The sequence below is a fragment of the Aristolochia californica genome, unplaced genomic scaffold, assembly GCF_029961685.1.
Source record: "Aristolochia californica isolate CCGP_79_NKW_82.1479 unplaced genomic scaffold, dmAriCali1.0.hap1 SCAF_3, whole genome shotgun sequence".
Classification (NCBI taxonomy): domain Eukaryota; kingdom Viridiplantae; phylum Streptophyta; class Magnoliopsida; order Piperales; family Aristolochiaceae; genus Aristolochia; species Aristolochia californica.
In genome coordinates, this window is record NW_027181992.1 from 48,180,824 (window position 1) to 48,195,429 (window position 14,606).

Here is a 14,606-nt window from a genome sequence, read left to right on the forward strand (position 1 = left end):
ATTTTTCACTTTGCCCACCTATTATTTAGCCTTGAATGGTTGTTTCGAGCAACATGCATTGAGTTTAGGGGCATCCATTTTATGTGAAGTTAGGTACTGTTAACAATATTCTTTGTAAATCATTAAAATTTGAAAATTAAAGTGATTGGCATGAAAATGGAACACTGAATCATTTAGCAGAGGAAAAATATGACTTACATGTTCTTTACCTTTTTCTGTTTTCTTTCAGAGAAATGGATAGCAACATATCTTGGTGCAATAGGTCAGAAGTTTTTATCCACATATCGGTCATATGGAACCTATATTGCCTTTCTGACGATTCTTCTGACTGTCTATCTGGTGAATCCTAACTACATATCATTTGGATACCTCTTTTTCCTGTTGTTTTGGATAATTGGAAGACAGCTTGTGGAGCAGACAAGAAGACGCCTTTGGTTTCCTCTAAAAGTTTATGCAGTTTCTGTATATATCCTTATCTATACCTTGAGCATTTTCTCCAGCTTGGAAAAATGGCTTTCAAAGATTATAGATTTGTACCCATACTTGGGGTATAATCCTAAATCTTCTTTGTTTAAGAATGTTTGGGAATCGTTGGCTGTTCTGATTGTTATGCAACTTTATAGCTATGAGAGGAGACAGAGTAGTAATGCTAAATTGTTCAGCAGTTCTAAACAGTCAGAGGAACAGAGTGCTCTTGGATTCATTCGCAGGCTTGTCATTTGGCACAGCGACAAGATCTTGTCCGTGGCTGTATTTTATGCATCTTTGTCTCCAATTAGTGCATTTGGATTTGTGTATCTTGTAGGTCTTGTTCTCTGTTCAGCATTACCAAAAGCTTCTCGTGTCCCCTCAAAGTTGTTTTTGGTTTATACTGGTTTCTTGGTCACAACTGAATATGTTTTCCAGATGTGGGGGAAAGAAGCTCAGATGTTCCCTGGTCAGCGTCATTCTCATCTCGCTTCCTTTCTTGGCTTTCGTGTATTTGGCTCTGGATTTTGGGGTCGTGAATCTGGTTTAAGGGGAGAAGTTCTGGTAATAGTTGCATGTATTCTCCAGTACAATGTTTTTCGCTGGTTAGAAAGGATGCCAAATTCTCTGTTAAATACAGGTAAATGGGAAGAGCCTTGTCAATTGTTTGTCTCATCTGAGGAAACCTCAACTGATAGCTCCATTGATATTGAAGAATCGGGATCATTACTTGATTCAAGTGCACTCTCGATAAGACGAAGGGTTGTGACTGCAAACTCATGGCCATCTTTTGGTATGGGGACCAACCAAGATACAGATTCTGTCTCTCCTGAGGCAAGTGGACCTAATAGACACTCAAGAAGATATTCTTTTGTTTCAATATGGGGAAGTTCTAAAGAGAGCCATAAGTGGAATAAGAAGAGAATTCATGCTTTGAAGAAGGAGAGGTTTGAGACGCAGAAAACTACACTCAAAACGTATACAATGTTTTGGATGGAGAATATGTTCAACCTGCTGGGCCTTGAGATAAATATGATTGTTTTACTTCTTGCAAGCTTTGCTCTTCTAAATGCCGTCTCAATGCTCTATATTCTGTCCCTTGCTGCTTGTATTCTTCTTGGTCGAGGTGTTCTTCGTAAAGTGTGGCCAATTTTTTTCTTCACTTTTGCCTCAGTTCTCATGGTTGAATATTTGGCTATGTGGAATAATCTGATTTCTTTTACTCATCATGGATCTACTGAGAGGAATATCCGTTGCCATGACTGCTGGAGTAACTCAAGTGTTTACTATGACTACTGCAAGAAATGTTGGCTGGGTACTGCTCTTCTATCAATGTTAGATGCTGCTTAATTTGCCAATCTCCCTCCCTCTCTCTCTCTCTCTCTTTTAATCTCAGATGGTTTCCCTTCATTTAAATTGTTTCCTATAATACACTTTGTTTGAATTTTTATTCTAAATAACTTTTGCTCCATTACTTTTTTTTTTCTTTTGGATTCGTAAGGTTTTATCTTGTTTATCATATGGATGGTGCATTTCCTAACTGGCTGCTCTAGTGGCACAAGTGGGTGACAGGATAAATATGTTGAGTGGTCCAGTTTGTCCCTGTCCCCATATGTTGCAACTTGAACAGTTCTGACCAATCAGAGATGTGGAGTTTCAGTTGATGAAGATAAATGTTGGTTGCTATTTTCTATATTGTCCCATTCGTAGGCTGACAGTTCTAGAAAACTGCTATTTGTGAGTCATACTTACAGTACAATGCTAGCCTTTACTTGTGTATAAACAGTAACACCGTGTCTCCCCATATCACTGCCTTTTTCTGGGTAGGGTTGGAGTTTAGAGAACCTTTGTTCTCCTGATCAATTCATGTGACTCTTTCGCAGGAGTTATAGTTGATGATCCAAGGATGCTTATCAGCTATTATATGGTTTTCATCTTTGCATCTTTCAAGCTTCGTTCTGACCACCTCCCCAGATTCACTGAGTCACATACTTATCGTCAGATGATATTGCAGCGAAAAGATGCTTCTGTTTGGAGAGATCTCTCTTTTGAAACAAAAAGTCTATGGACTGTCCTCGACTATTTGCGACTCTATTCATACTGCCATTTATTAGATATTGTTCTGGTGTTGATTATGATTACTGGAACCCTGGAGTATGATATTTTGCATCTGGGGTACCTTGCCTTTGCTCTTGTTTTCTTCAGAATGCGGCTTGAAATGCTTAAAAAGAAGAACAAAATTTTCAAATTCTTGCGGATGTACAATTTTGCCCTCATTGTTCTCTCTTTGGCTTATCAATCTCCTTTTTTTGGAGATTTTAGTGCCGGGAGGTGTGATAAGATAGATTACATATATGAGGTTATTGGCTTTTATAAGTATGACTATGGCTTCCGGATTACATCTCGCTCCGCATTGGTTGAAATTGTAATTTTTTTGTTGGTCTCTATGCAATCATACATATTTTGTTCAAGAGAATTTGATTATGTATCAAGATATCTTGAAGCCGAGCAAATTGGTGCCATAGTGAGGGAACAAGAGAAAAAGGCTGCTTGGAAGACTGCCCAGTTGCAACACATTCGTAAGTCTGAGGAGCAGAAACGCAAACGTAACTTGCAAGTTGAGAAAATGAAAGCTGAGATGCTTAACTTGCAAATTCAACTTCACAGTATGAACACTGCTTCAAATATTGGCAATTCTCCCTGTGGAAGTGATGGCATCAGAAGAAGACATAAATCATCAAATGTGAATAAAGCTGAGGCACCTGACAAAGAGATTGAAATTCATAAGCAGGATCAGAATATTAGTACAGATCCATTATTTTCTTTTGACTCTCTTGCGCCTGATCTACATGGGAATGAAATGCATGATTCCAGTGGAAGTAGGACCTATGGCACAGCGTTGGTGGAGCCTGTAAAAGCTCTGCCATCAGCCACTCAAGGTGAGATCACTGAACTGGATGAGAAACCTTTCAGTTCCTTTCCAAATTCCTCCGGAGGAGAGAAATTGAAAGGTCATTCAAAGGAGAACCCTTTAATTTCAGCAGTGCAACTGATTGGTGATGGGGTTTCTCAGGTCCAATCCCTTGGAAACCAGGCTGTCACTAATATTGTGAGCTTCTTGAACATAGAGAAAGAGGAATCAGATTCAAATGAGCACTCTTCAGATGAGGGTGAAGTATATGAGGAAATAGAGAGTCAGAACAAGATGGGCTTTGAACGGTTTGATCGAACTTCATCTGCTCGTTCTAGTAGTGATAGGATCACAGGGGGCACTGCAAGCCTGCAGATTGGAAAGATTTGTCGTTATATATGGGTTCAAACACGCTCCAACAATGACATTGTGTGTTACTGTTGTTTTGTCATTGTGTTCCTCTGGAACTTCAGTTTGATGTCTATGGTCTACATTGCAGCTCTTTTCCTGTATGCTCTTTGTGTGAATTCAGGCCCCAGTTCCTTCTTTTGGACCATTATGCTTATATACACAGAGGTCAATATCTTGCTCCAGTACTTGTATCAAATCATCATCCAGCACTGTGGATTGAGCTTTCACTGGCCTCTACTTGAGAAATTAGGATTTCCAGCATCTAGTATTATGTCATCATTTGTTATTAGCACTTTACCTCTGTTTTTGGTGTACATCTCTACTCTTCTACAGAGCTCAATAACTGCAAAAGATGGGGAATGGGAGTCACTTGTCAAATTCAAATTTTTCCAAAGGAGAAAGCTGTATCGGAATGAGACGCGTAGGTATTCCAGTTGGACAGAGTGGGCTCATCAGAAGCTTCTGCTTCCAATTAGAAATTTTCTAGAAGGAATTATGAGAAGTTTCATTAGATACTGCAAAGCACTAATACAGGGAGCAGAAGCGCCTCCCTACTTTGTACAACTTTCAATGGAAATAGATAAGTGGCCAGAAGATGGGATTCAGCCTGAGCGAATGGAATCTGGAGTAAATAGCTTACTTGCTGCAGTGCATGATTTGAGGTGCAGGGAGAAATCCCTAAGTTCTTGCCACTCTGCTAGTCGCATTCGTGTTCAAAGTATTGAAAAGAGTCAAGAAAACCCCAATGTGGCTTTGGCAGTTTTTGAAGTTGTTTATGCTTCACCTCTAGCTGGTTGTCCTGCGAAAGAGCGGTACAAGTCATTAACTCCGGCCGCTGATGTGGCAAATGAGATAAATAAAGCTAGAAACATGGGTCTAGTCGAGGAGATAGGGTTTCCTTACCCTATAATGTCTGTGATTGGTGGGGGTAAAAGGGAGATCGATCTTTATGCTTACATATTTGGGGCAGATTTGACAGTTTTCTTTTTGGTTGCTATGTTTTACCAAACTGTTATTAAACATAATAGCAAGTTTCTTGAAGTATATCAGCTCGAAGATCAATTTCCAAAGGAGTTTGTATTTATCTTAATGGTACACGCACTATTTATGGTCTCTCAGTTAACAGAAAATTCTGATAACTTTGCTTTAGAACTGACGGCAGTTTTCTCTTTGGCAGGCTATTTTTTTCTTGATTGTTCTTGATCGTATTATTTACCTCTGTTCATTTGCCATCGTGAAAGTGATATTCTATCTCTTCAATCTCGTTCTCTTTACATATTTTATCACAGAGTATGCTTGGTACATGGAACCTTCTCACCGACAAGCTGGTGGTCTGGCTCTTCGTGCTATCTACCTTACAAAGGCAGTTTCTCTAGCTCTGCAGGCACTGCAGATTCGATATGGAATTCCACATAAAAGCACCTTGTACCGACAATTTTTGACTAGTAAAATTAGCCAAATAAATTATTTAGGTTTTCGTTTGTATCGTGCCCTGCCATTTCTTTATGAGCTGCGTTGTGTTCTTGATTGGTCATGCACTACAACATCTTTGACAATGTATGACTGGCTGAAGGTAGGAGCTTCATAATCTTTTTCAATGTTCTTTGATAAAATTCTTAAATATATTTCAAAATCTGACATGCATTTCTAACAGTTGGAAGATATCCATGGAAGCTTGTATCTCGTCAAATGTGATGCAGATTTGAACAGGGCAACACATAAGCAAGGAGAGAAGCAGACGAAAATGACCAAATTCTGTAATGGAATATGTTTGTTCTTTGTTTTAATATGTGTCATCTGGGCCCCTATGCTGGTGAGTGAGATTTTCCTATGTAATGTCTTAACACATAACCGATAGCGGTTTTTTTTCTTCTTTTTTCAGTTCTAATGCTTTTAATTTCTATATCTGCAGATGTACAGCAGTGGTAACCCGACAAACATTGCAAACCCCATTAAAGATGTAAATGTTCAAATTGATGTGATAACCTCGGGTGGAAGATTGAGCCTGTATCAAACTACTCTGTGCACTAGAACTCCTTGGGAGGACCTGGATGCAAATCTAAATCTTGATCGTGAGGGTTACCTTGATGTGTACAATGTGAAAGATATCCAATTAATATGCTGCCAATCAGATGCTAGTTCAGCATGGTTAGTTCCACCTGTGGTTCAGGATAGATTCATCAGATCACTTTATCCGAAGGTGTGGGTTATTTTTTCATGGGTCCTTACAAGAGATAGGCCGAAGGGAAAGGAAGTAGTCAAATATGAAGTGGATTTTGAGTATCCAGAACCATGGAAGATAGAAGCTGTTATTAATGGAACTAGTGATAGTTTCAGGATACAGGACATCTATCTGAAATACTTCCGTGTCACTGGTTCTGGTGAAATTCGGCGACTGGAACAACCGGTAAGCATACGTCTGATATTAGCTTATTTTTTAGATCCACAGCCATGTAGCATGAGTCTGCACAACATTGGCAGAATTAAACATCCATATTTGACATCTGGATGCAAAGAGTTTTCCTATGGAGATTTAAATTATGTTCCCAATTTATCTTAGTTTAGATGAAGTTACCTTTTTCTTTTAATTGGAGATGACATCCATATTTTGAAATATACTGTAGAAAATTTTTCTTCATATTTAATCTGGACAAGCTTTCTCTGTAATTACCATAAAATTGCGGTCACACTTGATGTAGGGAGACGAGGTTAGTGGTGATCTTTCTCTGAACCATGGAAGTCTACAATGGTGGTCCTTCCATAGTATCAATGCGACTGATATGGCAGGTTGTGAAGGATTGACCGGACCGATGGCCATTATTGTATCTGAGGAGACACCGCGTATGTTTTTACTAATAGCACAATTATATTCCTTTTGGCAGAAATATATATTTTTTACTCTAGGAGGTTGTTTCATGGTCTGGCGATGGGGAATTTATTTTGGTAATAATTTTATTATTTTTTGTTGCTTAAAATATTAAACCTTTTTCAGAGGGCATTCTTGGTGAAACACTTAGTAAGTTCAGCATCTGGAGCCTCTACCTAACATTTGTGCTGGCTGTTGGACGGTTCATCAGACTTCAATGTTCAGACCTGAGGATGAGAATTCCGTACGAAAACTTACCATCTTGTGACAGGTAACCTCCTTCATTCTCGTTTTGTTGTTAGCCATTGTTTAAAAGAGTTAAAAACTTGGGGCCTTGAACAGCATAATTTTGCATCGCCGGATCGTCCATGGAATGGATAGAAATCATAATTTTCCTGTTATGGTACAGGCTGGTAGCAATCTGTGAGGACATCTATGCTGCTAGAGCTGAGGGTGAACTGGAGGTTGAAGAAGTGCTTTACTGGACACTCGTTAAAATCTACCGGTCGCCCCATATGCTTCTGGAATATACGAAGCCTGATTAAGTGCTAGAGGTGTTGGGTGTGATTGCTGACAACAACCAGATCAAACACCATGGACGGAGTGGCCCTGTTTAATAGGCCAAGCAATTGGACGAAACTTGTAGCTGGCAGTGCCTTGAAATTCAGGTGGGATTACATGTATAACACACAGGTTGTTTCCAGTCGGGATTTCCGTGTATCTTCTGTAATGGGTATTTGCTTCTACATGTTCAGGATGCTAATTTTGTTCTTGTTGTATGTATATAAATTTTGATAATCATTAGAATGGCTGGGTATCCTTCTTCTATTTATTGGAATTTTTTATTTCACAAAAATGGTATTCCTTTTGTCGTGTCCATCATCTAGATTAATGTCAGCCAATGTGAGTATCCCTGTCCAGTACCATAAGTATAGCTTTCTCTATTTTGATCTGGATTGCCCTTTCATGCAGTCATCAATGAGCTCTGTCATATATCACCCATGATATTGGAACCAGTATCAGTTGACGGATTTCGAAGAAATCCAAAGGTTAAGAATAGCAAATGTAGTGTTGTAAAGTGAACCGGAGAAACCACACAGTAAGTAACAGTTTTGCCACTGCAACTCAAAAAAGATAGCTGTGTTCCTCTTTTAAGGTTATATTGATTTGCGAGCAGAACTGACAAACAAAGCATCGTTACACTGAAGGAGAGGGGTAAGCAATGAGTGATCGAATTTCATTTCCCAAAGGAGATGATTGGGGTTCATACAAAATTACCAGGAAACAACTTTACACAGGAGAGGAGGGCGAAGTAGATCAACCACGGATCGGAACACAGGCATTCTCGCACAAAAATGGGTCTCCTTCAACTTCTCTTCAGCTTTTTATTTGGATTTGTATTGCCTTCTTCTGCTGGGGTCCCACGAACCATTTCCTTGGATATCTTTGGAGAAGAAAAAACGAAATCCGACGGATTGAGGCGGTTGTATTGGGGATTCTCTTGTATCAACTTCTCTACGTCGGATGGTCCTCTTAGTTTCTTCCCCATGGGTGTAACATAGTAAACGTCGAACTTTGAAAAATCGCTTCTTCTGGATAATACTCTTTCGAAACCAGGTGGAGGCTTGGGAATGTTAGGTCTGTCTGCAATCCACATTCGAGACGTATCATACTCAAGATCAGCGGGACTATCGCAAGAACCTCCTTGCTTCTTCGAGCACACCCATGGGTCTTCTATAAATGAGTGCCTGATGGTCTCATATTCTTCTTTTGTTGGAATGTTGGACCATTTGAAGCATAAGCCACACTGCACTGCGTATGAACCGACCACATTGTAGGTTTTCAGCTGGAGAGTTTTGCAAACCAAGTTAGCTCACCATAAAAACAGATTACAAGTGCTTGAATTTCTTAAACTGTAGCAATCTCAAAACCTACGCGTGGGAGAATTTGTTTGATTGTTAGCAGTGACCGAGAAAGAAGAAGAGGACCATTTTGGTCGTTTCCTATTTCCTCAAAAGAACAAGAGTAGGTTGATAAAATAACAGGAATTTTCTTCTTCACAGAAGAAAGAGAAGATTGTCTTATTTTTTATTTTCTCAGAAACTTCAAGAGAAAAAGGAAAAAACACAAAAGATATGGTCGAACTGCAGATGTCAAAGATGAACCGATGTACGAATACTAGATAGTGTTGATCAAAGATGAAAAAATTGTTCCATCTCCGAGAGAAGACCAGAACACAAAAAAAGAAAAAAAGAAAATTCAAAGAATGAAAAAAAAAAAAAATAGAATACTTCAGTCGCTTGTTGGATGTACCAAATTTCTGGTAAAGAACAGAACGATGAGCAAATTCACGCCCTTCTTGACTACTAAATCGGTTCAGGAAATAGGGGGAAATGACAGGAAACTTAAAACTAAAACTACCCGTCTTCAAGGTAAAAATCCCCCAAACTTCCAGAACAACATTAACTTCCAAAGGTCGAAATCGTGCAATAGGAACTCCGAACTGATCTCTGTTTCTCTATGGTGCACATAAAACACATTCAGTTTGACAAGAAAACAAATTCCTTAGTTGAATCATAACTCAAGATTTGAAAAATCTGTTTCCGGATTAAGACAGAGAAAAGAAAGAAATTCTTTAGATCTTCAAAGGCAAGAAGAGAGGTGTCGTGTGTACGCCAAGGGGAAAAAGAATGAGCAATACCGCAGAGTTTCTAGATAGTTGACGATTCTCCATCTTCACCTAGACAGTAGATACAGCCCCCGTCTTCGCTCGAGAGGTTTCACCCTTCTCTCCTCTTTTACGTTATTAAGTTGCAGAGGTTTTACTGAGACAAGGAGCTAGTGAGAGCCTGAACCCTGTTGACGCCTGTCCCAATGGGGACGCCGTAAAACCCACATGGGCTAGTGGTTGTCGAAAATCTGTCTCTTCCGACTACCGTTGCTTCATTTTTAGGCTATATTTCAGCCGGCTTCGGTGTTCTGCCATTTTTTATTCAATTATTTACTTTAAAAAGTAAAATAATTTAATTTCGTCTGATAGGCGACCATCCTGACTAAACAGAGTTCAACTCCCCTTGTTTTTACTTGAGTCAAAAGCCGGTTTATACTTTGGACGGATTGGTCGGTTCATCTTGTGAACCGGTTGACGGTCAGCCGGGTTACGATATAAATAGTATATATATATAAATATAAATAACTGAATGAAAAATGGCATAACACCAAAGCCGGCACAAATTTAGCCTAAAATTGATATATAAATAATATATATAAAATTTATCCAATATGAAAAATCATTTATTACGAAATATACAAAATAGCTATCTTAGATGTCTAACCCTTCTCTTACCCTTTTATTTCTTGGCTAATAATTTTATTATAAAACATAAAATAAATTATGAAAATTACTCAAGTTTAAATATAATAAATAAAATTTAATATAATTTATAAAAAGGCATTTGGATTATATTTTATCTTAAATATATATTAATTTAAATAAAAAATAAAATAAGTTATAATTATATTAAAAAATAAATCTTATGCATTTTCGTTCTACTATTTAATAAAAGATATAATTATAATAAAAAAAAATTGTTTCGTTCTCATTCCATTCAATAAATGATACATAAAAATTTGAATATGCTAATAAAATTGACACTAACTCCATTATATAATAGATGTGGTTGGGAGGGGTGGGCGACCCTTAAAATTTGATACTCGTGGAGGGCACGGCACACCTACCCCTGTTCAAGACAAGGCACCCCTAGGACGTTGATTGTCTCTCTCACCCAGGACTTCCCGTTCCATTTTTCTCATTTTGGGGGCAGAGAGGAATGAAAATAAGAACAGATGAACTCCCCAGCAGCCGCCTATGATCTGGATTCCGGGAAGCTGAACAAAGACGATAAGACTCTCGACAATCTCCAACCACCGCGTCCCATCGCGTCGCAATCTCTTCATCTTTATTGAAGATCGAACAGTACATGAATTAACCCCAAAAAACAGCAATTAATTTCCGATTTAAAATAGTCGATGGATAAATCGGATGGGGGAAAGCAGCACCCGGAAGCATCATCTACTCTTAATTCTTATACATTACCAGTAGAAAATTTAATGATGAGAGGAAGCAGAAGAAGGTAGAAAAAAATGAAAAAAACAGAGGAAAAACGTACACGGAAATGGAACATGGAAGATAAAGTGAAGTTTTCGTCTTGGCTTGGCAGACATGCCAAGCTTTAATAGTGACTGTTTCTTTAATTCTCTGTTAGACTTCCGTAATTACAACGACGAAGCATGATCCATTTACAACTTGTTTTTCAGAAGAAAATTAAAAAAAAAAAAAAAAAAGTCAATTGTAGTTATTAATGAGCTAGTAATTATCTTATAAAATAATCAATTAAAAAAAAATTAACTTCAAGTGTACGTGCCCACTACGAAAAAATATATCATTATTTCTCTATTGACAATTTTTTTTTATAATATTTGTGGCATTTTTTTGGATAAAAAATATTCCTTTTGATTCTTCCAGAACCCTAGAGATGTCGTAAGTCATGGTTTAATCCCAAGTAAATGGTGACATTAATTCTGTCCCTTATAAGACGTGGCTTAGGGGGAACCGTTTATCTGAGTCAATCATCAATTTTGAAACAAAAGATTTTGCTTAAGCTTAATTCATCCATGCCTTAAGTGATACATCATCAACCACCTACAATTTCAACCCTTGTCACCACTCTTGAATAAATTCCAGTCTTCCCTCCTCTTCCTCACCAAGCAAATCGCCTCTTCTTCCATATTTCTCCAGCTCCTACCCACCTCCTGTCATGGCTTCTGCCTTCGCCTTCCTTGCCTTCCTCGCCCTCCTCGCCGCCCATGTTTCCGCTGATCCCGACATGCTTCAAGACATCTGCGTCGCCGATCTCACTGCAGGTATTCAATATTCCAACGTCCATATGTTGTTTTTTTCTTTTTTCCTCACAAACTTAAGTCTGTCTGAATGAATGGCCTCAGTCCCCAAAGTGAACGGGTTCCCCTGCAAGGCTGCCTCGGCGGTTAAAGCCACGGATTTCTTCTTCGACGGGCTGGCCAAGCCGGGGGCGACCAACAACACCATGGGCTCCCTCGTTACAGGCGCCAACGTGGAGAAGATCCCGGGGCTCAACACCCTCGGCGTCTCCATGTCCCGCATCGACTACGCCCCCGGCGGCCTCAACCCCCCTCACACCCACCCCCGTGCTACCGAGATGGTCTTCGTCCTGGAAGGCGAGCTCGATGTGGGATTCATCACCACCGCCAATGTTCTCATCTCCAAGACGATCAAGAAGGGGGAAACCTTCGTCTTCCCCAGGGGACTCGTCCACTTCCAGAAGAACAACGGCAAGGTCCCCGCCGCCGTTATCGCCGCCTTCAACAGCCAACTGCCCGGCACCCAGTCCATCGCTATCACTCTCTTCACCTCCAACCCGCCCGTCCCTGACAATGTCCTCACCAAGGCCTTCCAGGTCGGCACCAAGGAGATAAACAAGATCAGGACCAAGCTCGCCCCGCCCAAGAAATCCTAATTGCTCTCTCCCGCGCTCGGCTCTCTGCCTTCTTAAGGCAATTGATGATGGCGTTGGCCCTGATACCGCTGAGCTTGGTGAGACCGGGCGATTTGTTTAACACTCGTCGTGTGAAAATTTGGAATACTTTTTTCTGCGTCATCTTTCTCTTTTACTCGTACCTTTTACTTTTTGACGAAATAAATAATTACTTTTGATTTCTGTAAGCGTCCAGATTCGAGACAATAATAGTACCTTTCATTATTGCCTAATCATGGTTCGTAAGTACTGTGTAAACTGTAATGCAAATAGTTGGTTAGAAGGGGGGGAGGGGGGGGCGTCTGACTTCCCTACTGCTGTCGCCTAACCTGAGCTTCATCAAGAACTGGCTCACCCATTTTTAATTCTTACAAACCCATTAATAATGTCAGCAAATTAAGTTCTGCGGAGGAAGAAGACTGAAAGTTATCCCATTTGTTTCTCACAATCTCTCTGCCTGTAAAAGACGAGAAGGCACAGTGTATTCTGAAGTGGTAGGAGAAGCAATCAATTAATTAGATGTTTTTCTCATCAGGGTAACGGGGACGCGACCTCGTTTGTTGAAGGTGTTCAAAGAATATTGGAACAGATTGTCATCATCTACTAACATCTGACCTTTCGCTTTGTTCTTCAGCAAAGCATGGGCGGATCCTTAATTTAAGAAGTTTCAAGAAAGCTATCAGCATGTCTTTATCATGCCAGGAGAAAACTGCAATTCTTCCCCTGCTCCGCTTTTTTCAGTTGGAAGGAAGGCCACGGTCCCTTCCATGGCAACTTTTGTCAGGAATCTCTTGCCAGGGACCTGTTGTTGAAGAAGAAGGGTCTGGTATAAGATCTCATCAAACATCAGCTTGGATTTCAATCTTTTCGACTAGGAAAACATTTCGCTTTCAAATTCCCTCTGATGATCAGCAGCGGAAGAAACCGCTTTTCATCACTCGGATAGTTGTTCGGATAGTAAATTTGAAGATAAACAGGCACTACTTATAAGTTTGATTATACGGCCGTGCAAGATTAGGTGCTCTTGAATCTTTCGAACAAAAAAAGAAAAACAGGTATACTAGCTTGGATGTTAAAACTCATCTCTTCTACTCGCGAATGCTATCATGATCTACATTTCCATAATCACACTCTTCTGAAATATGAAAACACTAAAATAAATGGAGTTGCAGAATGAAAATCTAATCACTTCAATGGATTCCCAACAACTTTATTCTCTATTAAAGGCTCAAGAACAGCAGACTTCGGATTCACCATCGGCGGTCCCTTGTCCCTCCTTTCAAGCTCGCTGAGCCGAAAAGTAAGCAGCTTATCCCAATTCCCGCCTTCAAAAAGCACTCCAGCTTTTCCATCTGTTACTCTCTGTATAATTCCGCAGTACATATAAAACGGGTTATTCGGGTTCTTCACTATTACCGTCATTCCAGGCATCAAAAGAGGCAATTCAGGTGGTTTCGGCTTGGAGCTGGAAAACCCAACACCCTGCCCGACTGTCTTCTCCGGTGGCGGATTTTCCTCAATAAACTTCTTCAACCCCTTCTCACCGCCAGGGAAGCCCCCAGTGAGACCCAGAAGCTCCTTCTCGAAAGCGTCTTCGCCGTCAAATGGGGACAGAGAAGACGAAGCAGGAGACGTACCTGGGTTTTCTAATTCCGAAGACGAAGCAGTATTCGATGGGTTCTGAACGGTTTTCCCGAGCTCTTCTATCAGGCCTTTTTCGCCGTTGCAGAGGCCTCTGCCACCCATGATCTCGAAAAGATCGAACTTGGCAGAAAGTTTGGGAGAACGGAGGCCATGCTTTCGAGAAAAGCGGGAGATCGGGAAAGCTGTGTTGCCAAGAAAAGGGGTTTTTTCGATGGTTGGGCCTTGAAGACTGGGGACGAAGAAAGAGGCAGCCATGGTTATGCAGACAGATCGCAGAGGTGAGAGAGTGGAGGGGGGGGATTCTCGTTCATATCTTCTCACGTAATGTTTGACACGTGGCGCATGCTGTAATCCACTAAAGAAATCTTTATGGATCCCTGTTTCTCCCTCACCTCTAATCACATCACAGACTTACGCTTACACCATCCGTATGGCACGCGTCACTTCTCTATCTCTGTAGTATCAGATAAATAGCAAAAAAATAGCATTTTTTAAATATTTAAATATTTTAGATTTATAAAACCACTTTAAAAAGCATGATTCAAAATTTTAATTTTAATTTTAATTTTAATTATTTTTAAAATTTTAATTATCTATAAATTTGGTTTTTGGAATATATTTAAATAAATAAATAAATAAATAAATAAAGGACACCCCTCCCCCTCCCCCTCCCCCTTTTTTATATGGAGGTAGGAGAGATCTCCCCCGTTTTTTATATGGGTGAAAGGGCAAA

General features: G+C 39.9%; 4 protein-coding genes across 7 annotated transcripts in view; 2 read left to right on the plus strand and 2 right to left on the minus strand.

The window, feature by feature from the left end:
- Window positions 1–7,465, plus strand: part of LOC137959834 (piezo-type mechanosensitive ion channel homolog) — a 29,267-nt gene extending 21,802 nt beyond the window's left edge. For all 4 annotated transcript variants that reach the window (XM_068807216.1, XM_068807215.1, XM_068807217.1 and 1 more), the window contains 8 exons: window positions 230–1,783; window positions 2,352–4,882; window positions 4,968–5,363; window positions 5,445–5,603; window positions 5,703–6,197; window positions 6,490–6,631; window positions 6,783–6,927; window positions 7,066–7,465. In XM_068807216.1, the coding sequence (XP_068663317.1) occupies window positions 230–1,783; window positions 2,352–4,882; window positions 4,968–5,363; window positions 5,445–5,603; window positions 5,703–6,197; window positions 6,490–6,631; window positions 6,783–6,927; window positions 7,066–7,201 (5,558 nt within the window). In that variant the 3' untranslated portion in view covers window positions 7,202–7,465. The remainder of the gene's footprint in view (window positions 1–229; window positions 1,784–2,351; window positions 4,883–4,967; window positions 5,364–5,444; window positions 5,604–5,702; window positions 6,198–6,489; window positions 6,632–6,782; window positions 6,928–7,065) is intronic.
- Window positions 7,466–7,780: 315 nt separating this feature from the next.
- On the minus strand, window positions 7,781–9,524 carry LOC137960449 (methyl-CpG-binding domain-containing protein 4-like). Its single transcript, XM_068808081.1, has 2 exons — window positions 9,358–9,524; window positions 7,781–8,502 (listed from the first exon to the last, which is right to left on the minus strand). Exons 1-2 carry the CDS (start codon window positions 9,388–9,390, stop codon window positions 8,023–8,025), a joined length of 513 nt encoding a protein of 170 aa, XP_068664182.1. The 5' UTR covers window positions 9,391–9,524; the 3' UTR covers window positions 7,781–8,022.
- A 1,854-nt stretch (window positions 9,525–11,378) lies between these two features.
- On the plus strand, window positions 11,379–12,409 carry LOC137959286 (rhicadhesin receptor-like). Its single transcript, XM_068806684.1, has 2 exons — window positions 11,379–11,579; window positions 11,661–12,409. The coding sequence occupies exons 1-2, from the start codon at window positions 11,474–11,476 to the stop codon at window positions 12,209–12,211; spliced, it is 657 nt and encodes a 218-aa protein (XP_068662785.1). The 5' UTR covers window positions 11,379–11,473; the 3' UTR covers window positions 12,212–12,409.
- Window positions 12,410–13,294: 885 nt separating this feature from the next.
- On the minus strand, window positions 13,295–14,160 carry LOC137960437 (NAD(P)H-quinone oxidoreductase subunit S, chloroplastic). The gene has a single exon (XM_068808066.1). It carries the CDS (start codon window positions 14,126–14,128, stop codon window positions 13,415–13,417), a length of 714 nt encoding a protein of 237 aa, XP_068664167.1. The 5' UTR covers window positions 14,129–14,160; the 3' UTR covers window positions 13,295–13,414.
- Between the last annotated feature and the right edge of the window lie 446 nt (window positions 14,161–14,606).

What these genes read in the sequence shown, in the direction of transcription:
- LOC137960437 (XM_068808066.1), bottom strand. Translation starts at nt 14,128, where the DNA reads ATGGCTGCCTCTTTCTTCGTCCCCAGTCTTCAAGGCCCAACCATCGAA.
- LOC137960449 (XM_068808081.1), bottom strand. Translation starts at nt 9,390, where the DNA reads ATGGAGAATCGTCAACTATCTAGAAACTCTGCG. An exon ending in AACTATCTAGAAACTCTGCG is followed by an intron (nt 8,503 to 9,357) that starts GTATTGCTCATT and finishes AAAACTCTCCAG; the next exon opens with CTGAAAACCTACAATGTGGT.
- LOC137959286 (XM_068806684.1), top strand. Translation starts at nt 11,474, where the DNA reads ATGGCTTCTGCCTTCGCCTTCCTTGCCTTCCTCGCCCTCCTCGCCGCC. An exon ending in CGTCGCCGATCTCACTGCAG is followed by an intron (nt 11,580 to 11,660) that starts GTATTCAATATT and finishes GAATGGCCTCAG; the next exon opens with TCCCCAAAGTGAACGGGTTC.